Consider the following 25,862-nt stretch of genomic DNA (forward strand, 5'->3'; position numbering starts at 1 on the left):
GATGACGAGGTCGGAAAAGGTCGTTAAAAAAATAGTCCCATAGGTAAGAAATAGTTGTGAAATGAAATCATAAAAAACGATAAAAGTGGAAAACCATAGACAGATAAGGAATAGAGTTAAGACCTGACATGACACAAAGAAGCGTCACGAGGTTTAGCCCATAGCACCCACTGGAGTGTGTATGAAGGCATTTCTCTGCCAAAACAAGAAGCAACGTCAGCGATTACATGAAATGGAGGCACTGACAGTCTCCTTGTAGTTTGAAGGACGGTCCGAGAAAAGAACTCGACGGACCAACATTCGCAAAGTGCGAAATGAATGACAGTCAAGACAGTTTAAGCCCATCCAAAAACTCGAGTAGAAGTTTGGTCACTCCAATGACTCGTTCATACATTACAGAATACCGATGATATAATCAGGGTAACCAAACATTACACCGAAAGGTTCTAGTGCTTTTCACTACTAACGACCCAAGCTCTTGCAGTCTTTGCACGAACCCACACTCCCAGATTTCAGGTTCTGCAAGAGGCAAGCTCAAACATGACCTGTTAGAATTGCAATCTCGAATAACTTCTGAAGTGTGCAAATTAAGTACGCAGATTCTTCGGCATTCATACAAGTTGTTTCCATCTTTGATCTTGTTCTACTATTGACCGAAAAGATTTTTTGAGGAAATTCGTGATAATTGTAATAGTTTCCCCAAGGCTTCATTCCTAGTCCTACAAGATAGTAAGATCTGGAGCATTGGAACAGATCCCCACAGACATCGGAGTTGATGGCTGAACTAAGAGAATGTTAAGTTCAAAGAATGGTAACTTCGTTCCATATCCTAAAGATTGAACGAACGCAATACCTCACCTACGAACAAAATCAGGAGTGGGGATTCTACAACTACCATCCATGAGCTTTGCCGATGTGGTTGAATCCAATTGAATGCTTTTACAACTCTCCATCATGCATCCACGCTTTTGAGAAAATTTCTGTGCACTGAAGTTATGTGCAAATTGTTGCACAGGTCTCTGACAATGTAAGCGAATTGTTCCCGCAAAATCCCGCTAATAAGGAAGGCCTCAGGTACAGGCTTCGTAAAACAACACATTGACCAAGATACCACGGATAGCGACTCATCAACAACTGCAGCATGAAGGTGCTCTCTGCCGACTCTGAATTTGAGATCGAGAAACATGTGTGATGCTGGAAGATATATCCACACTTGCACCCTCATCAATTGTGCGCTGCCAAAGATGTGCCGGAGAACCCTTCACATCAGAATCATGACAAACTTTAGCTGCAGTTGGTTATCGCATCTAAACGCGTAGAGCAAAAGAGTACAACGACAATGCAAATTCTTAAGTGTTGAAGAAGCGAATAAACTCAGTTAACAATAATATGATTCTGCAACAATATCAACAGATTATATCCCGCAACTATTGATCTGTTTACCTGTTTTTTGAAATCTCTAAGAAGTGAAGACATGAATATTTTGACTCAGCTTAAGCCTCGATGAAATTACTGACATGCAAAAGTTACTACGAACAAGGTTTACTTCCAGTATATTCAACAGCTAAATTCGAAAAGTGACGAGAAAAAATAGAGGAAAAAAATAGAAAAAACAGAAAAAGAAAAGAAAAGAAAAGAAGGTCAATAAACCTGACGAACAGAAATGCAGCGTAAGCTTCTAACACGATAACATTAAGCACTCAGATTTCACAAATCTCACCTCAAAAAATCACACATCACATTGGAGATGATCCCCTTGAATCCTTCCACATCTATCCCAAGCATAAGGATCTAATTTATTGGTTGCTGGGAACGTCCTTTCTAACTCACGAACAAACTCCCGCTCAATAATCATGGCTTGTGCGCTCAACTTCACTTCATCAAGCTCTTTTGCATTTGGTTTTGACTCAGCCAGGTCAGTTCTCTGCATATCAGACCACATCAAAATTGAGTTGTTCATATACAAAAGGAGGATGTGTGTACTTTTCAAGCATGATTTAATTTCAAAGTTGAAATCAAAAAATCATACGAACATCTACAATCCAGTAAAAATTACCTTAATTGCTCTACAAAGTCATGGAAACTCTTCTCACATGAATCAACCATACCATCTAGGCACTGCATAACTTAAAAGGTGCCTATAATGGACGATCGGTCACTTCACATTCAGAATAAAGTGTATGAAGAAATAGGTGTATATACCACGTAAACGTAAGCACAGCCTTTCCCACCATCCCCAAGTCGCTTGAGCCTCTTCTCTGACAATAGCCTGCACGTTCGAAGCCATCAGATAAGAATCTGTTAAGAATACTTTGATGATTTAACACTCATTATAGAACTGCAAAATCATGAAAGAAATTACACTCGCAATAGAAATTACAAAGTGATATCGTAACATGAACATATTTGAATGAAAGTGGATACTCACAATCTGATGGCTTTGCTGATATCAGGATTATTCCCCAAGGCACCTCGGATAAGCTTCTCGGGTACAGATTTATCTCCAACAAATTGCAAGATACTATCTGCAAAGCGGTTAACACGCGACAGCTGCGAGGTTTTCTTTCCGACCTTTTTCCGTTCTTTCAATCCATTTGGTACAATTAGTTGTCCAGTTGTTTCCTTTCCTAAAGAAAAGAGGGAAGAGGGAACAGTTAATACGCCTTGCTCTGATTCAGTCTTGACAGCTGCTGGTAGCACCTTCAAAGGTGCTACATCACTTGCAATTATTTTTTTATAAGCTTGATTTTCTACATGTATAGCTTCCTCATTTCGATTTGGCAAGGCAACCTTTTGATTAAAATCCCATTGAATAACTGGTAAAGGTGATCCCTGTCGATGCTTCAAGTTACGCCTCAATTTTGGCTTCAATTTCTCTTTTAATTTATCCTTTAACCTTTCCCTCAAGGCTTCGATGCTGCAAAGCAGGAAAGGACTTGTATGAATAATTAGAACAACCAGAATTTCAGTAACATCAGTAGCTGTTTTCTCAGAAACAATCCATGGACAAAAATAGCAATTAGTAGCAATTAGGGACTATGTACACAAAGAGATGTACCATTAGATGTCTAAGATAGTTTGATGACGAGTGATTGTGAACAAAATAAATGTGAATACGTGAACGTGTTCGTCCATTGCAAAATCCAAACAAAATCTGAGACGCTAAACAAAAGCAATAAAGACTCTAAGGAGATTAGAATCTTTTTGAGATACACTCATAATAAGGGAGGCGTGAATCTGTCGTAAGTCATCATAACAACTATTGCCTGGCTTTAGTACAACCGACTTCAAATGTGAAAGTAGCATGCCCTGATCGTGATGAATAGATAAATTACAATATGCAAGTCTCCACTTATACAAAAACTCAAAGAACTAACTATATCAGCAGGATCAAGGATAAATAAAAAATTCACATTACGATGTGAAAGTCACAAAGTCCATAAGCAGCGTGCACATCAAAACATAATCATATCGAGATAAAGGAAAATATAGATTTGCACTTGAATCGATTCTGAGTTTACCTGAGCTTCTGATTCGTATGAGGGACGATCGACACATCTTCTAAATGATTGTCAGTCTGCGTCACTTGAGGGATAAGTGCCATACTTCCTACATGTTTTTCGCTAGCCAGCTCGGAGTCCTTAGAAGTATCAGTGTCAGAGACAGTAGACGAATCAAGCGGGTTGGAAGAGAAACTTCCGTCCATAACTTTGTCCTCTTCGAGCGGTTCATGCTTGCTAACAGACCAATTTCGATTGCCGTTACCAAGACCACCAGCCGGTCCTTGGGAATGCTCAGTCATCCCTATGGCTTGTGATTTAAAACAAATCTTAGTTTGTAAAAAAGTACAGGCCTTCGATACTCCTTCGAGTGAAATCGATTCCAGGCTCTGTAGATATATTTTTACAAAAATAACATCTGTGCTCTACTTCCGATGCGTTGAGGTTTAGGTGAAAAGTTTCCTTGGAAGTCAACTGAAATGCAGGGAAAAATAGTTACGACCATTTGCATCGGGAGCAATCAATAGCATTACTTACCATCGCTCATCACCGTGCGTAAAAGCATCATTCTATATCTTCCCACACGAATTCAATTAAAATTCAAAATACATAAGCCCGCAGAATAACCTACACAAATCGTAGTAATAGAACTCAGCGGATTTCTAATTCAGCTCCTTTGACCCCCGCTTAGACCTAGAATGTTGCCAAGAGGTTAATCATTCTAGGAGCCAACCCTGAAACAACAGTAGGGAACGTACCATGCGAGAGATTTCTTTATTTTGTTTCCCACCATCGACAGGATTTGTAGACAAGGCCTGTTTTGTTCCAAAAATCTTCGTCAAACTGCAGGAGCAAGAATTGCGTCCCAACTCTTCTAGGGCTCAGGATCTTTGGCGTATGATTGAAGATCAAGAACCGAATAGTACTTCTGTTTCCTGCCAGAGCAAGGTGGTCAATGTTAACGATTCTTAACCAATAATGTTCACCAACTAGATTCCAAACAGAATGTTAAACTAAATACCTTTTAAATTTCTACCCCGGGAAGATCAAGCAATTCGCACTGTGCACCCTCTAACTGCACCAGACCACATAATGCCACAGCATCACCGCGACAAGTAAACCACACGACCGTCCTCTTCTCAAAATTCAGCAACCTCTAATTCTGCACAACATACTGGATGATTTAAAAAAAAAAAAGTACTGCAGATATTCGCAAGTTTCCATAGCAATGAAGCCGCAAGAAATAGCAAGCAAACACATGCTGCCACAAATCGCTGACAATAGACTCCAAACAATCGTTCTAAGCCGAAATAAACATAACCAGAAGGAAGATACAAATAGAAAAAATATATATATATATATATATAGAAATGAGAGAGGAAGGTGCGGCGATTACTAGCATAGCTGTGTCTTTAAACCAAACGGCAGCTAGAAACACAAGGTGGCCCGAAATTGCGTGGACAGAGGTGCGAGGGCGATTGGAGAGTCGAGTCAAGCGAGAAGCACGACACGGCAAGCGAAGATAGTACGCAAGGAAGGAAGGAAAGAAGGACGGGCACAAAGCAGAGCAGCCCTGCACATGACAAACGGGCAACTGAGAAACAGTGAAACATTAGAAAATCAAACATTAAAATTAAAAACAAAAAAGAGTAAAAACAAAAAAAGTGAGAAAAGGAAAAGTAAGTGGGGAGGGGGATGGATAGATAGAGGCAGGCAGGCAGGCATATGGAAAGGCGGGACATAAAAGCAAAAGCATCGCAATATCAGGGAGGTGACGAGCAGACAAGCAGGGCGGGGAAGGGTGCGAAGTCAGTCAGTCAGGGGACTTCGGCCCTCCCCTTCCCTCCCTTGCCTCCCTCAACTGGGCTGCCTGACACGGGACTCGAGACTCTCGCTCATCGCAAGCGCTTCGTCACACGTCCACACTCCACTTGCCCAGCCAGCCATCCATCCATCCGCATCCATACATCATCCACATCCATCCAGGGCTCTCTCTCCCCCTCTCGCTTCTGCCCCACCCTACATCCCTCCTCCTCCTCGTAGTCGTTGTCCCGTTCCCCTTACCGCTCCCCACTTGTTCCCTACTCCTTCACTTCCCGTCTCCTTCCCTCCGTCCCCACGGATGGATATGTCAGCAACGAAGTTATCTGATTCCGGAACCAGGGGGAGTAACTATCGGGGCTAAAGGGGTAAATAATGGGCTCATAGTAATAACCACATGATTACCATGGACATTGCATGCATTATTAGTAGGGAACCCCGATTCAACCCCAACCCCAACCCCATTCGTTCATTCATTCATCGCCTCCTCCTCCTCCTGCCTGGCCTCGTAACCACCTCGTTCCCTATGATGGGTCGGTTAGTCAGTCTATTAGTCAGTCTAGTCAGTCTATTAGTCAGTCTAGTCAGTCACCAAATCAGTCAGTGTAGGTAGGTAGGTAGGTAGGTTCTCCTCCTCCTCCTCCTCACATTCCCCGTTCCCAAATCTGCCATATTATTGGTTTTGTTCCCCAAAAGCCCACCCTGCAAAGTCTAGCAGCGTGTCTTTTATTATAAAAGAGAGTTTGATGTGGGATAATGTCTGATGATGATGATCCTTAATATTATCATCCTCACTTCTCATCGTCACTGAATTGGTGGAGTTTTGTATGGAATTGTACTACTCTTACTCTTTAATTTGTTTATTCATTACCATACTTTCTTTATCATTTTCTTATCTTTACTAGTGTGATATTTTTTACTTTTTTAAGAATAATTTGTTTCATGATTTCTCATATGAGCTGAACATTTGTGTTACCATGGATTGCAATAGCTTTAATTTTATTTTAAGATTCATAGTTTTGTATTAGTTCTAAAAATCATTTAAAAGTTGACAATCCCACTTACATCAAATCAATTTACATTTATTATGTTATTACATGAAAATAATATATTTGCAACCATAGAAAATAAATCCACAAACCAATTATTTTTTAGCATCATTGTTTAATCATATAATGTCATACTATTAAGTTATACTTATTCACATCACAATAGAATATTTAGTATAATTTGCATTACTTTATGCCAATTAAATAAAAAATAATTAAATTAGTCTTTATTGATGTATATATATATATATATATATATTATTTATAACACATATGTATAATATTTGACATTTTTTCAATGACAATTACTTCTAGACTTATTAGTATATAAGTTATTAGGTTTTTTTTAAAAAAATTGATAGAATGTCAAGGACATAAATCTTAAAGAATTGAAAGATCAAGATACTCTTGTGTCACTTGAAAAAATTAGATAATCACTCAAAGATGATATAATATTAAACTATAATGGCTATTACCAAAGACAAGAAGACTAAAAAGCCTTAAAATAAGACTAAGGACCAAAAACATATTGATAAGAGTGAAGAAGGCTTCACTCTTGCCTTCATATATACTCTTAATTAGGAGCTACGTGGTGATGTCTTATAGGACCTCTAAAAAATATTGACTTTATAAGACACATATTTTAACTTATAAGGCAAGTTTTCTATATGTGTGCCACATGATTAATTTATTTTACAAGCTATCAACATGTGGTTAACTTGTTGATCAAGTTTCTAACCTACCAATCAACTACAAACACATGTAAAATTAAAACAATATCTATGAAGCTTTTAGGAATCTTTTCTAGAAAACATTATAAAATAAATTTATTTTTATTCACTTTTATTTGATTATATAGGTAAATATAAGAATAAACACATATGTTTGTGATATTATTCTCCCTTTTTAGGGATGAAATCTATAAAGAATAGTCATCATATGTTGAGGAAATCTAAGATGCGACAAATTAATTTTCCAACATACTTTGATCTTTGTTCTCTTCAAAGATGGTCGATAGGTCCTCTTAACTATCAATAGTGTTCCATATTAGAATAAATAGACTACCTTGTTATTTGATTATTGTTAAGGCCTTTGTAATTTTTTTAAATAAAATATTTGGAACACCATCAAAGATTATTTCTACCTCTAATAAAATTATCAAACATTGAGAGTCTCTTCTAAGGTTGTGATATTAAACATGTTGTATCTCCTATCTACTTGAGGAAGGATATGTCGTTCTTGAGGCTCTTCATCTCAATTACATTGTCTTCAAGGTTATAACAATTACAATATCTTGCCTGCTAAGTTTGCAAGTCATAGCTTTTAAGTTGAATCTGTTAGTTGTTAGTTCTCTATTTTACTCAGTATTAGAAATATAGAGAAGTTACAAACAAGAGTAAAAGATAAAATATTATTTTCTTTGGATCTTGTTTCTTTTATAATAAAGATTTATTATTTTTCATCTTAGATTTAATGGATTTTTTCGATGAAAATCTTCAATCCTCTTTGTTGCATCTACAAGATTTTTTGTTGGCTCCCATGTATATTCACTAATATCATATCAATGCTAATGAACAAGATATTCTAATCTATTTTGGCATTGTCTTGAATCTAAGACTTTTTCTACCTCAAACTCTTGATTAATATCCACTTCTATAAGAAGAGGTGGCATTTGTCTTCTTTTTAAGATATTTATTGTGTTATATGGCTTAAGAAGAGATACATGGAATATGGGATGGATCTTCATTGACTCTAATAGATATAATTGATAAATAACGTGATTAATTTATTTACAAATAAAAAAAGATCCAAGCCTACAATAGTCCAACTTATTACAAAGATGAGTAATCTTGATATTGTGACGAAATAGCCATATCTTATCATCCACTTTGAATTAAGGTTGTTTATTCCAATAGATATTTGCATTGATCTTTTGTTGTTTTTGAGCTTCTTTTAACTATGCCTTCATTGTTGTATGTAGTTTTTATAAAAAAATTGCCAAAACTTCTATTGTAAGGTTATCAACTTTTAAAAATCAAAAGTATCAAGTTATAGATAATAATCATAATTGATAAAAAATGTGTTTGTTAAATAGGAGAATATATCAAATTATTAGATATTATCATGGTGTAATATGACTATATGGTATAAATATAATCAAAAATAAATTTCTAAATAATATCTAATTATCTTGGTTCAATATTAATTCAAGATATTTAAATATGGCTTTTATAAAAGCCTTTTAGTTTATTTTTTTATCTTAATAGTTAGTATGTTAAAGATTGGTTAGTAATTTTATCTTCTAGACAATAGAGACTCTTTTATTACCTTAAAAAGACCATAAATTGATGAAATCAGATTAAAAAAAATAGCATGGTTGATACTAAGATTATTTGAAGGTAGGATTAGGCTAAAAAATCCCTAAGATAGGTTGGATTGATACCTGGGGATTGATCGTTTGTGAGACAGGGTCAAAATTAGATCTCAAGCCACTAAAAAAATGACTTAGAAAAAAATAGGGTTTTATTTGAAGATTAAAGATTAGGATTCAAGAGCTAGCTTAAAGCTTGTTCTAAAGACATAAGGCTTCTTTTTGTAGATTTTTTTTGGACTTAGCAATTGTTGTTCAAAGTCAGAGATTGTATTGACAACTTGGGACTTATCCAATATAATTAGAACTACCACTCTTAGCTAGTTCGTAAAATTGGTATCATATCTATAGTTCAAAATTTGATAAAGCTTGGTTAATTAGATGAGCTAAGTTTGTATAGAAATTTGTAAAAATCTAATGGTGCAATTGAGAGATATCTGGATTTTGATACAAGAAGATATCAAAAGTTGGTAGTTTAGAATTGAGTAGAGTTTCTATGATATCTAAAGTTCTATTAGTTGGATTAAGGTGAAATTTGATATAATTTTAGAAGACTTGAAGATGAAGCTATATACTAATTTTGAGTTGAATTTAATAATTAAAGAAGGAGAAATCACTATTGGAATATTTGTATCAACTTTCAAGTTGGTTGCCAGGTAACATCAATAAGGTTTTTGGGCATTTTTTCATGATTTGTAAGTTGAATTGGAATGAATTCTTTTTAAATTCATAGAAGACTTATAGTGGCATTTATATAAAAAAATTTGATCTAAGTAGATGATTAAATTAGAAGCTACAACTTGCTAAAGCTTGTTGATTAGGATTAAGATTTGCAATGAAAATTCAAAATTGCCTAATAATGAAAGTAACAAGGCAATTAGAGTTTATGTATGGTTGAGATTACTAAAAAGATTTTTTTTGAGTACTTTGTATAGAATTCTAGCATTTTTGAATTAAAATTCAAATTGCATTCCTCTTATAAGGATGAAACATATTAAGATTCTTGGATACTTATAAAATACAATTCTACCTTCTACAGCCATATGCCAATTATATTCTTAAGTATGACAATACATAATATGACAATGTAAAATTTATCAATATCAAAGAATTGTTTAATTATCTTAATGATATTTGATGATACACCTCAAATATTGCTTGAAAACTTGATTCATCTATTTTTTTGCCAATCAATTTGAAGATAGAAAGCCAAAGAAAGTTTAATATCTATCTTTAGAATCTTGATACAAATTGAGTCTATCTATCCAATATAATATCTTTGAGCAATTTATGATAGCAAAAGATATTGTCAAAAAAAAATTTAGTTGTTTCTTCACTTATAATAGATTTTGTATATGATACAAAATATGCCATCTTAATAAAATGAACTACTATTACAAATATAAAATCATATAAATTTGAAATTGAAAGATTTGTGATAAATTCTATAGAAATAAAAGACCATGGTTGTTTTAGAATAGGTAATGGTTAGAAAAGTCTATAAAATTGATGACATAGAGTTTTTAACTTTAAAAAATATCACATGATTGTATAAAGTTTTTAACTACCATTTACATTTGAAGCCACCAAAAATCTCTTCATATTAGTTCTAAAGTCTTTTTGTATTCAAAATATCTAATTTTTAGAAAGCCATGATAAGCTTAAAAAATATGTAATTGTGCTTTGCCTTTTGAAATATATAATCATTCCTTGAAATAAAGTAAATTATTTTTGAATTCAAACTTGGAAGTATTATGAGATTTAAAAGAATTATTCTTGATATCATAAATAACAAGATCAAAGGACATACTTGATTTAATTTGCTTGAAAAAGGTTGAATCAACAATCAATGTTAATTTTATTACTGAAAAATAAAAATATTTTGGCTTCAAGAGAATTATTTTTTGTTGATTAAAAGTTACATTTTCTTTTTTGGTACAAGATAACAACATCTAAAAAAAGCATGTAATAAACCTTACTATTTTTTGGATTGATAAGTAATTTTAAAATCAAATCTTGAAAAAAATATGTACTAACTAGCTCGGCAACAACATCAAAACATGTATTGATATAAAATACTTGAGTAAATGTGTACTAGATTGTATGTTTCTCATAGTTTTATTTTTGTATAGATCTTTATTCGATTCAAGTTATCAAGAAGTCTTGAAATTAAGAATAGAGGATATCTATTCTTGATGGTAATCTTGTTGAATCTTTGATAATCTACACACATCTGCAAAGATCCGTCTATTTTCTTCATAAATAAAATAACAACCCAGTTGGAGATTTAGAATGGTATATAAAGTTTTTAGCCAATCTTTCATCAATGTATTCTTTGAATGCAATCAATTCATTTAGTAATAGGCTATAGATTGGTCATATGGTAGTTAAGCTCTTTTTTTAAGATTGATGAAATAATCATAAAGACAATACTTTGGAAAAATATTTGTATTTTTTTTTTTCAAAAATGTCTTGATAATCTTGATATTAACTTCAAATGTTACTTGAATTTTTGAATCAATAATAGGTATAGTATATGTAATAAAAATTGACACTTCTTTTGCAACATACATAAAAGTTCTTGCACCTACCAATATTGTTTGGATGTATTAGTCTTATGAATTTCTACTTATATAAAAAAATCTTGAACTAAACTACAAAAAAAAGAAAAAAAATCAAGATTGCAAGAAATCTAGTCTATTTGAAGATTATACCTTTTTAATGAGAATAGTCCTAAAATAATTAGATTAAAAAGAAATCTTATCACATTAAATATTACTAAACTATTATGATCAATAATTATTATTTCTATAAGAGCAGTTTCATGTGTAACATCTTAAAAAGATAATGAACAATTATTTATTACTTCTACATGCATAAGTTTGATTTTCTTAACTAAAGATATATCTTATTTTTTGATAAAATCTTTGTCTATAAAATAGGCTGATGCTCCTAAATCCAATAAGGCTAAGACTTTGTAATTTTTTTGATCCTAAATAAACTTCTATTATAAAACAAGGTGAGAGATGTGATGAAAAAATAAGATCTTTATTAAGAGTTACATAAGATTTAAGTTACACATTCTCTATTGTAGCTAAAGAGACTCATTTTTTGATACATTGTCATCTTTGGCAACCATGCTATTTATTTTGAGATTGTATTTTTTCTTTGGATAATATTAAATAATATGCTTGGATTCTCCAAAATATAGGTATAAACCTTTTTGACAACCATAAGTCTTTTCTTGTTTAGTAAGAGGTTTAAAATGTACCATATCAATTTGCATTGGTTCTAGACTTGATGAATAAGTTTTTGAAAACTTTGGAGCTACCATCATTACTTGGCTTGTTTTTCTTAAACCACATCTTTGTTCTTGACACCTTTCAAATAATCAATTATAGTATGCAATAGCTTAAGCAATAAATTATCTCAAAGATTTTGCTTTTGGCATTATCAATAATAAATTTTTAACATTGTCATTCAACTCATATCAAAATTGATTGATAAGAGCTTTGTCATTTGAATCTATGTCACAAGTAAGATTTTGGAATTTAATAGCATATATGCTTATTAACTATTGTCATATAATAATATGACTATATGATAAAAAATAAAAATATAAATGTTATAAAAGAAGAACCTAATAAAAAGATGTAGTAGAAAAATAAGTATAAATAATAAGAAGGTAAATTAGTGGAATTTGAGAGCAAACTTGCAAAGAGATTTTTGGATATTAGTTTTATATCAATCAAGTTAATATTCAATTTTTGGAAGATTTTAAAAATTTGTGATGTTCTTGATTAGTTTAGATTTTGAGAAATAAAACTATATTTACACATTTAAGGATAGTAGAAAAAGACTTCATTGAGTATTCTTGCCTTCATATATACTGTTAATTAGGAACTATGTGGCAATGTCCTACATGACCTCTAAACTATGTTGATTTTGCAAGACACATATCTTAACTTGCAAGACAAGTTTTTTATATGTATACCACATACTTAGCTTATTTTACAAGCTATCAACATGTAGTTAAATTATTGACCAAGTTTCTAATATATTAATCAATTACAAATATATATAAAGTCAAAAAAGTATTGATGAAGCTTTTGCAAAGCTTTTTTAAAAAAAATTATAAAATAAATATACTTTTTTCTACTTTTATTTAATTATATAGATAAATATTAGAATAAATATATATGTCCGTTGTCGAAGTAGAGAGAGTTTTTTTCAAGAAAGCGTTGGATTTCTGGTTGCCACTAAATACTCAATCAAGTCTAAGATATAAAAATACCAAGTTTATATATATAAAATATTTCCTTTCTGGACAATTACATCAATACATAAGCCCAAGTGCCAAGAAAACATCCAAATGTATGATAAAGTATCTTAAAACCTTATATATCCTTATGAGAAATGTTTCCTAAACTTGAACAGCTCATATCTCACGATCGGACCGTCCAAATAATCCTAAATTTTACATGAAGTATTAATATACTTTCAAAAACTACCACAAAAAAATTCAACCACAAATTCATTACAGATCTTGAGATATCACCAAAATTCTTATAGTAGCTTTAAACCCTAGCTTATAGACATCCACGTGCTATTTTCTTCATATCTCACAAAATAAGTACTCAAATGCCATAAAACTTTGATTTATAGCTTTTTAACTTAATAAATCACACTTAAAAAAATTTTGAGCCAAAAATTCATCCAAAAACTCAAGATATGGCTCCAACCATTACTATCAACAAAATGACTTACTTATTGCCTTTGAATTACATGTGCTGTCTTCAATGCTCTATAACCCCTTCATTTGGATTTGAAATTTATCAAACATTATATGTAAAGTGTAGCTAAGAAAGTTTTCTCTGCAATTCTAATCGCCGATCTTTTATTGATTTCTTTACACATATGTTATGCTTCAAAGAGTGACAATATGTACTAATTTAACACCTCAACTTTGAACACCTATATCTCTTTCACAAAAAATTGAAATCACACAAACTCTTCATTCAAATTATATCCTAAACCCTGAATTTGTTGATCCTAGCCTCCAAAGCTCGAATGTATCCGAAAGTGAAACCCTAATCCCTAATAAGGCCTTAGGTAGCCTCCTTGAAGCCCATTGGGCGTGACATTCAACCAATAGGGATGAAGGTCTTCACCCCTTGCCTTCATCCAACCATACCTTGCTTTCATCTTTTCCAATAAGCCTCATAATAGTTTTGACTTTCATCTTTAAACTCCAACCTTCTCTTAAGCTTTATATTAAATATCTAAATCTTACATAATATAAATACTATAATAAAAATAGATAAATCTATAAATAAATTTCTTTATATTAATTCTCTTTAGATTTATTTAATAACCACTCTAATCTATATTAAGACTTACAAACATATTATATGTCTTAATTAATTTTTATATACTATAAGTAATTACAATACGACACTGTGACATAGAGCTACACTCCAACATTGTAAAAACTATACCTTTATTGCCATTTTATGATTAATTTTGTCCATCTCTATTCTTGTTTTTAGTCCCATATCATTGTTTTCTTCTCTTGTTTGATGTTCTTTGTCTTAAATCTCTCCATCTATGTTCTTCATTTCTTGTTCTTCATCTCTATTTTCTTTCCTTGTTTTATGTTTCACATCGTTCATTTCCATCCTCATTTTCTTCTTTTATTTCTTGTCTCTCCATTCTTTATTCCTTGTTTTTCATCACAACTCCTTCTTTTTCTCCATGTTCTTAGCCTAGGACCTTGTTTCTAAGCTATCCAATATTTATAACTTGCTCAAATATCATCTTCTCTATCAGCTTCTCTACCACCATTATTTATATAAACTCCAATATAGCTAGCTCACAATTAATAGTCTTAAATGTGGCTCCATCAAATATAAATACATTGAAGAATGACTTGTCTCTATTCTTCAACCTCTTTTCTATGATTAGATATAGTCAGAATAATATTGATGTTGATTATGTACATATCACAAACTTCTTCTTCAACTTGTTGCTCTTTTGGTTGTACAAGATGTCATCTTTACTAATAGTCAACTTTGTCTATTAGTCCATCATGGCATTGGCATTTGCCAAAAGACTCTGACGATTATTAATGTTGCACCATATTCTTCATGTAAGAGAAGTCATCAACTTGAGGATGCTTGCAATTCTTGCTTCATCCAACTTGTTCAATATGTCTTAGATGGATAATACCTAGAGACTTCCAAGCTTAGTAACAACTACAATCTATGATAATTTCATAACTGCCATGTTTATTTGTACCTCTTGCTTAGTCAAGAAAAACAAATACATGGTTAAAAATTATCACTTGAGCCTTGAATTAGATTTTTAAGGTATGCTCCAACTAACAAATATAATATATTTTAAATTACAAACTAATATTAGAAAGACAAGTAATTAGTATGGCAAGGCATAAATAAGAATGGGATTTCAAGTTGAAAATATGATTTTAAGAGATTTTGAATATAGAAGTGTATATTACTTTATTAAAGTATAAACTATAAAAACTAGAGTTTAATTCTAAAAATAATAAATCAACAGACTGATTCTTAAATATTTTTCACAGTAAAAAATAATTTTAAGCATTGTACACTAATTTCTCTTTTAAAAAAATATATTATATTACATAGTTTTAAAATATATTTTTATGTTTTTTGATGCAATATTTTCTTACTTTATTATTAGATAATAAAAATTACTGTTACCTAGAACCATGAGTTTTGTTTTCATGTCTGTATGATGTATTCAACAGATGTAACAGTGTAAGCAAAACAAGAATTAATTGCAGTTTTCCCATGAAACACATTTCTAGTACAGAAGAACTTTGCATCAATGAAAAGAATAACAAAACTTAATAAATTATGTAGAAACTGCTTTAAAAATGGTGAATAAAAAAAAATTATAATTTTATTTTGAAACACACTATATTTGAGTGCCTCAGCAAACTCTTAAAGGAACATGTTAATTTTTTCTATAATTTTACTTCAAAGTCAATATATAGTTCTTTACAAATTTGTTTCCATAAGTTCAAATCCCAACTAAATTAGTGTTTTGATTGCAAATTTCCCCTATCAACAATGAAAGATTGACAGACAAATTTAGTAAACATGGGAAAGCATAAAAACATGCTCAAAGGACAAGTGAAAGGGCTGGAGTCAGAATAGGAGCATGATTATATATATATATATATATACACATACACAAGCAGAGGCAGACACCCATCATCTGGAGGGTGTACACAGCTCTTGTGAATGTTCCCTAGTACCAGGGCACCTGCACAATTGTCTAAAGATCCTTTTGCAGAGCAGTATGGAGCAATAATTCAACGTCAATTTGCAGCCATCGTTGACCGCGTCCCTGCTATGGACATGGGACAGTGTTTGATTTATCAGTGATTATAAGCAGCTTTAACCTAGGAAGAGATGGAGAAAGAATGGGTCTCAGTTTCTGTTTTTGTCTCGCAGAAGAATTAGTTCCCCGGCGTGAAAATGAAGAAAAATAGTGGGAGAAGTCAGAATGGTTGTATTTTCAACTGTGGAAAGAATCACCTAATAAGAAAATTTTGAAAATAAAACAAAACAAAACAAAAATAAAGCAAAGAGAAAAGAAATCATATTCCTCAAAGTTCATCAAAAGTTCCATCGGACTTTGCGCCTTTCTTGCTAGTATTCACCTGTTACAATCATCAGACATGTCCCCTGAGTGCTTACAATTCTAGTCTCCAACGTCGTAGTTCAGCTATGGGTTGTTGAATTCGACAACTTGGTTCTCAATTTAACGCAGAAAGTAAGGGCTATGACATACTGCTATAACCGTCTCACCATACTCTCTTAAAGATTCCGGCTCAATGGAACAAACAGAAGGCTTTCAGCATGTTACAATCCAAGTCATTCTGTGACCCAACTTCAGTTGCTCGAGATAAAGAAACCAACAGTCAAACTCTTTTAGATGCTCAATAAACAAGAGTACCCAACTGTGTGGGTTCACGACCGATTGACCTCCAACATTTCCCTACGCGGCATGCCAAGATCGTCTGTGGGCTCTACTAAAACCAGCAGTGAAGATAATGTCACCAGGAACTTGCACAACGCTAGTCGAGCCAGCAATGCCTTGACAGCAGTCTTCAGATAACCATTCGGAATAAGAACCAAGGAGAGGGAGAATGATTCTTTGAAAAGAACCCCTCCAGGAAATGAATACCTTCAAACGGCCACTGGGAAACGCAACTTTCTGATGAACCGTGCATGCCTGGCTTGCTTGCTTAAAGGTTGCAACGGCTCACGACAGCTCCAATGTCGTTAACACCAGTCCAATCTTAAATCAGCAGCAGCAGCAGCCCTGTTTCTCCAGTCTGAAGGACAAGTTTATCTAAATCCAGCGTCTCAGTCTTCTGCATACCATCTACATGGTTTTCATACGCAAAGAGATGTGTATTCACTGCCAACCCCTCACTGCTGAATTCAATAACCCAGTTTTGCAGACCCATGCATCCTTACGACGAGGAGGAGGAGGAGGAAAAGAGCAGCAGCATAGTAAGCGAGCATCAGGCACAACGTTGCTTCATGGTGGTGTGAAATACATCATTTTTTGTTGTTTTATTACAACAAAACAACAAAACAACAATATCTGCAGTTCTGCTTGTCCTTTGCGGTCTGCTTGACAATCTGCTGATTTTAGGGTCTCACCGATGGATCAATTGTGTGGGTTTATCTGCTTGAAGTTTATGTACTTGATTGCTTTCTTCAAACTCAGAGATTTTTCAGCTTTAGAAATGTTAAGTGCTGTGACATAAGATTAGAAATGTTTAAATAGTTATATGAAAATTTGGTTGGGTGTATTTTGAATTGCATTGACTTTGTTTTTATTACTATGAATACTTAGTTGAAGAATAATTAGTTTGGATTTGAGAAGTGTTAAGTCTCTATTGCTCATCATGTTCAAAAGGATGGTAAAAAAATAGAAAACTTAAACAAGATTGTGATCTAAATATCAAATAGTAATTAGGATAAAATATTATAATATTTATTGCACATGCATGTGTATTAGTTTTATTTAATATTTATTTTATTTTATTATTGTTTGAATTGTGGTTATATGTAAATTACTTATATTAACCACCTATCAATCATATCTAATATTAATTATAATATAATAATGAATTTATTTTAATATTTATTAACTTGTTGTTTTTGAAATATTATTTTATAAAATAAATTATTTTAAATTTATTTAGGTAAATTTTTATCCTAATTTTAAATAAGTAAATTTTAAAATTTATTATTATATTTAATTTAAAAATTTAATATCTTTATAAAATTTTAAAACCATTCTTATTTGAATTCTTTCATAAATTTATTGCAAATTTTTTTATAAAATCTTAGTTACTATTTTTTTTTGGATTGTATTCTTAATAATCTTTTGAATCTTCATAAAAATTCTTCTATTTATATACAATATTATCTTACCTATCTTGTGTGAATTTCTAAAATTTTATTTATAAATATATAATTTTAAGTTTTTTTTTAAAAGTTAAAAAATCTATTTTTATATCTATTCATAAGATTTAATAAGTTTATATAAATCTAAATGCAATTATGCTATTTGAGATAATAAATTTGGTTGCAACAAAATAAAATAAAATAAAAAATTTATTTTGTACCTCAATTTTTTTTTGTATCAAATCATTTAAGATATATTTAAGAAAAAAATAAAAAGATGTTACAATAACATTACATATAATTAGAAAGTTGAACAAAAAAATAAAATCTTTATTGGGATTAATATATAATTTAATATAGTCAAAATTAATAATATTATATGAATATATAAATAAAAATCTAATAAAATATCACAAAGTTATACGTAGAATGATTTTTTGTTATAATATTAATAATAAATATATTAATTACGTATATATATTTTTAGTAATATTTATTTAAATTAATAAATATATTTATAATAAATTATATCTTCTATAATAATTATTAAATAATTAACAATAAAAATATTTTAAAATAAATATTACAACCACTATTTTAAATAGAATTATTTTAAAATTATAAATAATAAAAGTAAAATATTCAAAAATTAAATTATATTGAATCAAATCTATTATATTAATTTTATTTATAAATTATATAAAATAAAAAACTTATCTAAAATATTATATAAATTTTATTTAAAATTTTAATTTTAATTTTATTTTTTTATTATCTATAATATCAAATAGAAAAAAATAGTATCAAAGACATTAATCATAAAAAACCAAATTGTCAATATATTCTTATATTATTTAAAAAGAATATATATTTATTTAAATATAATATAATATAAAAATTAAAATGATTATTATTAAAGACAAAAAGATTAAAGACTCTTGAAATAAGACTAAAAACAAGAAAGGCATCGATAAGAGTGAAGAAGGCTTTATTCTTGCTTCCATATATACTATCTAATTAAGAGATACATGACAATGTTCTATAGGACTTCTAGTATGTATCCAACTTATAAGACATACATCTAACTTGCAAGACAAGTTTTCCATATGTACACTACATGGCTAATTTGTTCCATAAGTTACCAAAATGTGCAATATATGATCAACTTATTGATAACAATAAGCTAAAATAAAGGAGATATAAGAAGTTTAAGTCATTACTTATAATTTAAGGGTAGTAAGTGATCCAATTAACTAGTGATTGTGTTTTGAGCTATATCTTGAAAAATTTGATAAGATTTTGGCTAAATTTTTTTAAAAATATGTATTATCATGTTAGTAAATTTTATATACAAATTTTGTAATATTTAGATTTTTGATTTTTGAGATATGAGAAAAATAATATTTGGCTGCTTATAAATTAGGATTTAAAAAACCTACTAGGATTTCTAAGATACCAAATGATTGGGAGTAGATTTACAATTCATTTTTTTGTAGTAAAACTTAATGATAAAGTCTATATTATCTAAAAATTTGAAAAAAATTGAACAGTTGAATGAAGAAATATGAATTTCTAAAATTTGGAGAAAAAAATCTTTTGCAGGAGAAAAATATTTTAAAAGAGTTTTGTTATAATTTAGGTATTTTATACACAATAAACAAATTTTTGAAAATTAAGATTTTATATACATATTAAAGATAGAAATAAGAAACTATGGAAAAATTAAGATATAAAGATAGATTTTTGTAAAGAGATTATGGATTTTCTTTGAGCTTATAAGAAATCAAGCTTACCGGCAAATAATTTAATTATGACTTGGTATAATAAAAGATGCTAGGATATTTTTAGATGCTTTAGAAAGTCTTATGTATAAAGCTTTTTAAATATAAAAAGATTCTATTAGTAGAATAGCTTTTAATATTATTATATTTATTTTTTATCTATAATAAGAATATATCACTTACTGGAACTTGTCTAATAAGTTAAATTTAAACTCTCTACAACTAAGTATCCGATGTATTCACAAATAGAAAATCATGCCATATGATATTGGTAGATGTAATTGATAAGCAACATGATTGGCTTGTTTACAAATAAGAAAAGGTTTAAGCCTAATATATTCCAACATGTTACGAAAATAAATAGTCTTGATATTGTGACAAAGTAATTATACCTTCTTTTTTATATTGAATTGTGATTATTCCTTGTAATAGGCATCTATATTAATCTTTTTTTTATTCTTAAGCTCTCTTTAATTACACCTTTATTGTTGTATGTAGCTTCAACAAAAAATTTATTAAATCTTTTGCTATAAGATTATTAACTTTTTAAAAGTCAAAAATATCAAGTTGTGAATAATAACTATAATTGACAAAGAAAGTTATTTGTTGAATAGAAGAATATACCAAATTATTGTATATAAAATTTACAAATGACAAAACAGTTGTCTAATGATCTTGATGGTAGTTAATAATAAAACTTAAATATTGCTTCTAAACTACATTCATCCATTTTATTTGTCCATCAATTTGAAGATAAAAAGCCAAAAAGAGCTTTATATCCATCTTTAAAATCTAGAATAGGATTTTTTAAAATCTTATTACAAATTGAGTCCTCTCATCTAATATAATATCTATATTAGCAATAGATGTTGTCAAAAAAAAGCTTAGCCATTTCTTTATCTATGATAGATTTTATACATTGTACAAAATATGCCATCTTGGTAAAATGATCTATTATTATTAATATAAAATCATATAAATTTGAAACTAAAAAATCTATGATAAAATCCATAGAAACGAAGGACCATGTTTGTTTTGAAATAAGTAATGGTTCAAAAAGTCCATAAGATCAATGGCAAGGAATTTTTGATCTTAAAAAAATAACTCATGATTGTATATAATCTTTGACTGCCTTCCATATTTGAAGCCATTAAAAATCTCACAATTTTATCTCCAAAGTCTTGTTGTATCCAAAATTTCTAGCTCTTGGAAAGTCATGACAAGCTTGAAAAACATATAATCATACCTCACCTTTTGGAATATATAAGTTTTCCTTGAAATAAAATAAATTATTCTTGAATTCATACTTAGAAGTATCATAAGACTTAGAAGAATTATTCTTGATATCATAAATAAGAAAATCATTAGATATACTTGATTAAATTTACTTAATAAAGATTGAATCAACAATTAATGTTGATTTTATTGCTTAAAGATGAAAATACTTTGACTTCAAGAAAATCATTCTTTGTTGATTAAATAATGCATTTCATTCTTTTGTTGCAAGATAGGAATATCTAAAAAACACCTAATAAACCTTGTTATTTTTCAAGTCTATAAGTGTCACTTACATATACATGTAAACCAATAATTACTTATATGATTAAGATAAAAATAGGTAAAAGTAGATTAATTCCATAATATCTTCTATATAAGCTTCTTAGAAGCTTCATAAATATTGCTTTGATTTTATAGGTGTCTTTAATTGACTTTTTAGATTAGAAATGTGGTCAATAAGTTGGCCATGTGCCACATATATTGGTAGCTTGAAGAACAAGCTAATTATGTGGCCTATACGTGAAAAACTTACCTTATAAGCTAAAATACAAGTCTTACAAAGTCAACACATATTAGAGGTCCTATAGAATATAGCCAAATAATCCCTAAATAGATAGTATATAAAGAAGCAATAGTAAAGCCCTCTTCACTCTTGTCAACTCTTTTCTTGCTTCTAGTCTAGATTTAATAGTCTTTAGTTTCCTTGTCTTTTAAAAATAGCCATTTCAGTTTTTTTTTAATATATATACTACTTTATTGCTATTTTGTCACTTTTCTTTTAATATAGATTTTTCAAGTTTATGGATCTTCTTCTAGTTCATGTCTTTGATAGATTGAGAAGAATACACTTATAATATTAGAGCTTTGTCTTTTCTTAATTAAAAGTAGATTACCTCTTTTTTTTATAAGATATAAGCATATTAGAAGTTATAGATTATCCTCTTCTAAACTAATATTATTCTTAGTATCTTCTTTATTCTCAAGTTTCAACTTCTGCTTATCTTTAGTAATATTAGATATTTATTTTTTAAGTATTATCATGGGAGAGCTTATTAAAATAAAGAATGTAATGGTACAAATACAAAAATAATATAGAGAGTTAATGCTTATGATGTATCAACTCAGTTTACCACTTTAAAGAACAATAAGAATGGTAAGAAGTGATGATATGGATATGATTGGAATTGCTTCATCATTTACATCCAATCATGTTTCTTCTCCTACAGTAGAACATCCTTCCGGTACTAGAAAATCAAGAGTTTTCTAGCTTGAGAAGTTTGATGGCATAAGATCGAAGTTTCAAGGATTTATCAATCAAGTACAATTTGTGATTGAACTTCAATCCCAAAGCTATCCAACTCCATGATCAAAAATTAGATTCATTGATATACTTCTCTTAGGTTCAATATTATTGTGGTTTTCATCTTTTCTTGAACAATGAGATCCAATATTGGATATTATTAAGGCTTTTTTAGTAGAGTTTTGATCCATGTATAGAAAACATGATATTACTTGTATTGCAACTAATAAGATCCATATTTTATGATAAGACAATTGATCCATAATATTATATGCTTTATAATTATAACAACTTGTAATTGATATCAAGTGAGATGATACTACACTTATTAGGAAATTTTTCTATAAATTATAATATGGAGTAAAGAAATTGATGCTCAACTTACCTAATCTTCAAATATTAAGTCAAGTAATTGACTTTGCTATGAAGTGTGACAATCAACTTTTTGAATTTCAATTTGAGAATCAGACAAAAGAGCCTCAATGTTACTATAATTCAATGGCAATACCAATGCCTCCTTAATACATACATTTAAAAATAGAGGATATGGAAATTAATACATTATATTTTAAACCTCTTTTTGAGTAAAAAAAGACTCATCACCATCAAAAAGGATTGTGCTTATATTATGGAAAACCTAAGCATACTACTCAACATTGTCCAAAAAAATAACGCAATTATAAAATAAAAAATATGAATGTCAAAGAAGACAATATATCAAAAAATGAGTTTATCTAGCTATAATAGGGACCGTGCAACTGGAACCTTATATAATATCTAATAAACGACCTATTCTCTCCTTAGAACCCTCTTCTTGTTTTACATTAAACATTATTTTAGGACCTATAAATTACAAAGTGTAAGCCTTGTTAGATTTAGGAGCCTTAGTATATTTCTTAGATGAAAAATTTACTAAAAGACATAACATATCTTTATTAAGGAAAACTATACTTATTCACATAGAAGTCATAGATGGTTTTCCGTTGTATTTTGGAGATATTACTCACAAAATTCTCCCTATAGAAGTAATAACTAATGGTCATAATAGCCTTGTGGTATTTAATATCATTAGATCTTTCTTTAATCTAATTATTTTAGATTTATTGTGGTTAGAAAAATATAACCTTTGAATAGATTGGATTTTTTCATACTTTTGACTTTTCTAAAAGTATAATTAAAAGAGTAATTAATCAAGTAAAAAATCACAAGTCTAGTACAATTAAACCTATGTTTGTAAGTGCAAGAGCTTTTTTGCATGTTGTAAAAAAATGATCACCGTTTGTCATTTATGCTATAACCATTTCTAATGGTGCAAAGACTTCAAGTGGTATTTCAAGCCAATATTAGAATTTTTAAGATATATTTGAGAAAAAAAATGTAGATACTCTTTGAAAATATTATCTCTATAACTGCTCAATTGATCTTCAAGAAAGAGCACAACCGCTATTTGGACCAATCTATAATTTATCATAAAATGAGTTAGCCAAATTCAAGGAGTATATTGAAGAGAATCTAGCTAAGAACTTCATACGCCATTTCAAATCTCTAGCAGGAGCTCCAATTCTATTTGTGAAGAAAAAAGATGGATCATTGTGGATGTGTATTGATTATTAAAGAGTCAACAAGATCACCATCAAGAATAGGTATCCACTACCTTTAATGTCTGGACTTTTTGCTAAGTTGAATCAAGCTAAGATCTACACAAAAATAGATCTATGAAGAGCATACAATGTCATATGCATCAAAAAAGGAGATAAATGGAAGACTGAATTTTGAACCAAGTATAAACATTTTGAATATAATATCATGCCTTTTGGACTTATAAATGTACCAACAGCTTTTCAATATTTTATGAATGATGTTTTTCAAGAATTTTTAGACAATTTTATTGTCTATTATCTAAACAACATCTTGATCTATTTTAAGAATATAGAAGAACATAAACTTCATATTTGTTGTGTGTTACAAAAATTAAGAGATACGGGACTCTATACTAAGATAGAAAAGTGTATATTCCACACTACTTAAGTTGACTTCTTAGGTTATATCATTACAAATGATGGACTTATGATGAATCCTAAGAAAGTTCAAACTATTATGGATTGGAAGATCCCAAAAATGGTTCGAGATATCCAATATTTTTTGAGATTTGCCAACTACTATCAAATCTTCATCAAATACTTTTTTAAAACTATAACTCCACTTACACATTTGACTTGTAAAAACAAACTTCAATGAAATCAAGAAGCGGAAGTAGAATTTGAAGCTTTAAAGATGGTCTTTGTTTTTGTACCAATCTTGTATTGCATTTACTTCTCTAAGGCATTTTTTATGAAAATAGATACATTGGACTTTGCTTTGGGTGCTATATTATCAAAAATAGGAATAGATGATAAACTTCATCTAATAGCTTTTCATTCCAAAAAAGTTTTAGTAGCCGAGTTTAACTATCAAATCCACAACAAAGAATTTCTTACAATTATAGATTCTTTCTAAAAATAATATCATTATCTAGAAGGCACTTTCAATCTAATTACCATGTATAGAGATCATAAGAACCTCAAGTACTTCATGTTAGCTTGTATTTTGAATCATTGCCAGGCTCATTGACGCATGTCTTTCTGAAGATTTGAGTTCAATATCACTTATTGGCTAAGAGAATAACAAATTTTGTTTGATGCCCTTTTCAAACATTCTTATTTTGTACCTAAAGAAAGAGATGCAACTTTTGATCATCAAAGGATAATTTTATTAAAATCAAAATAATTTCATTTTTGAACAATGAAATCAACATTGACACTTGATCCAACTTTTTTCAAAAAAATTTAGTCAAGTATGTCCTCTAATCTTTTTTTTTTGATATCAAGAATACTTCTTTTAAGTCTCATAATACTTCTAAGTTTGAGTTTAAGAACAACCTACTTTATTTTGAAAGATGCCTATATGTATCAGAAAGAAAAACATGATTACATGTTCTTCAAGCATGTCACGACTTTTTAATAGTAGGACATTTGGATGCAACAAGACTATAGAATTAATATCTAAGGATTTTTGGTGGCCGCAAATGTGAAAGGCTGTAAAAGACTTTGTTCAATTGTATGACATTTGTTCAAGGTGAAAAACTCCTTGGCATCAACTTTATAGACTTCTTCAATCATTACCTATTCCAAAACAACCATAGTCTTCTATTTCTATGGATTTTATTACGAATCTTCTAGTCTCAAGATTTTATGATTCTATATTAATGATAGTAGATCATTTTATCAAAATGACACATTTTGTACCATAT

At 30.1% G+C, this 25,862-nt stretch overlaps 1 protein-coding gene across 3 annotated transcripts; it reads right to left on the reverse strand.

Moving 5' to 3' along the window:
* Positions 1-562: 562 nt before the first annotated feature.
* Positions 563-5,335, reverse strand: LOC112286720 (uncharacterized). 3 transcript variants are annotated; one of them, XM_090250441.1, is made up of 8 exons: positions 4,897-5,299; positions 4,522-4,575; positions 4,259-4,435; positions 3,522-3,974; positions 2,429-2,917; positions 2,203-2,269; positions 1,721-1,924; positions 563-1,259 (listed from the first exon to the last, which is right to left on the reverse strand). In XM_090250441.1, exons 4-7 carry the CDS (start codon positions 3,800-3,802, stop codon positions 1,730-1,732), a joined length of 1,032 nt encoding a protein of 343 aa, XP_090106567.1. In that variant the 5' UTR covers positions 3,803-3,974; positions 4,259-4,435; positions 4,522-4,575; positions 4,897-5,299; the 3' UTR covers positions 563-1,259; positions 1,721-1,729. The 3 variants fall into 3 exon arrangements, with proteins under 3 accessions (XP_090106567.1, XP_090106566.1, XP_024384681.1); XM_090250440.1 differs by having other exon boundaries at positions 4,522-4,662; positions 4,897-5,291; XM_024528913.3 differs by lacking the exon at positions 4,522-4,575 and having other exon boundaries at positions 4,897-5,335.
* Positions 5,336-25,862: the final 20,527 nt, after the last annotated feature.

This window comes from Physcomitrium patens, chromosome 1 (genome assembly GCF_059467195.1).
Source record: "Physcomitrium patens ecotype Gransden chromosome 1, ASM5946719v1, whole genome shotgun sequence".
Classification (NCBI taxonomy): domain Eukaryota; kingdom Viridiplantae; phylum Streptophyta; class Bryopsida; order Funariales; family Funariaceae; genus Physcomitrium; species Physcomitrium patens.

What these genes read in the sequence shown, in the direction of transcription:
- LOC112286720 (XM_024528913.3), bottom strand. Translation starts at nt 3,802, where the DNA reads ATGACTGAGCATTCCCAAGGACCGGCTGGTGGTCTTGGTAACGGCAAT. An exon ending in ATCAGCAAAGCCATCAGATT is followed by an intron (nt 2,270 to 2,428) that starts GTGAGTATCCAC and finishes TCGAACGTGCAG; the next exon opens with GCTATTGTCAGAGAAGAGGC. An exon ending in GCTGTGCTTACGTTTACGTG is followed by an intron (nt 1,925 to 2,202) that starts GTATATACACCT and finishes TCTGATATGCAG; the next exon opens with AGAACTGACCTGGCTGAGTC.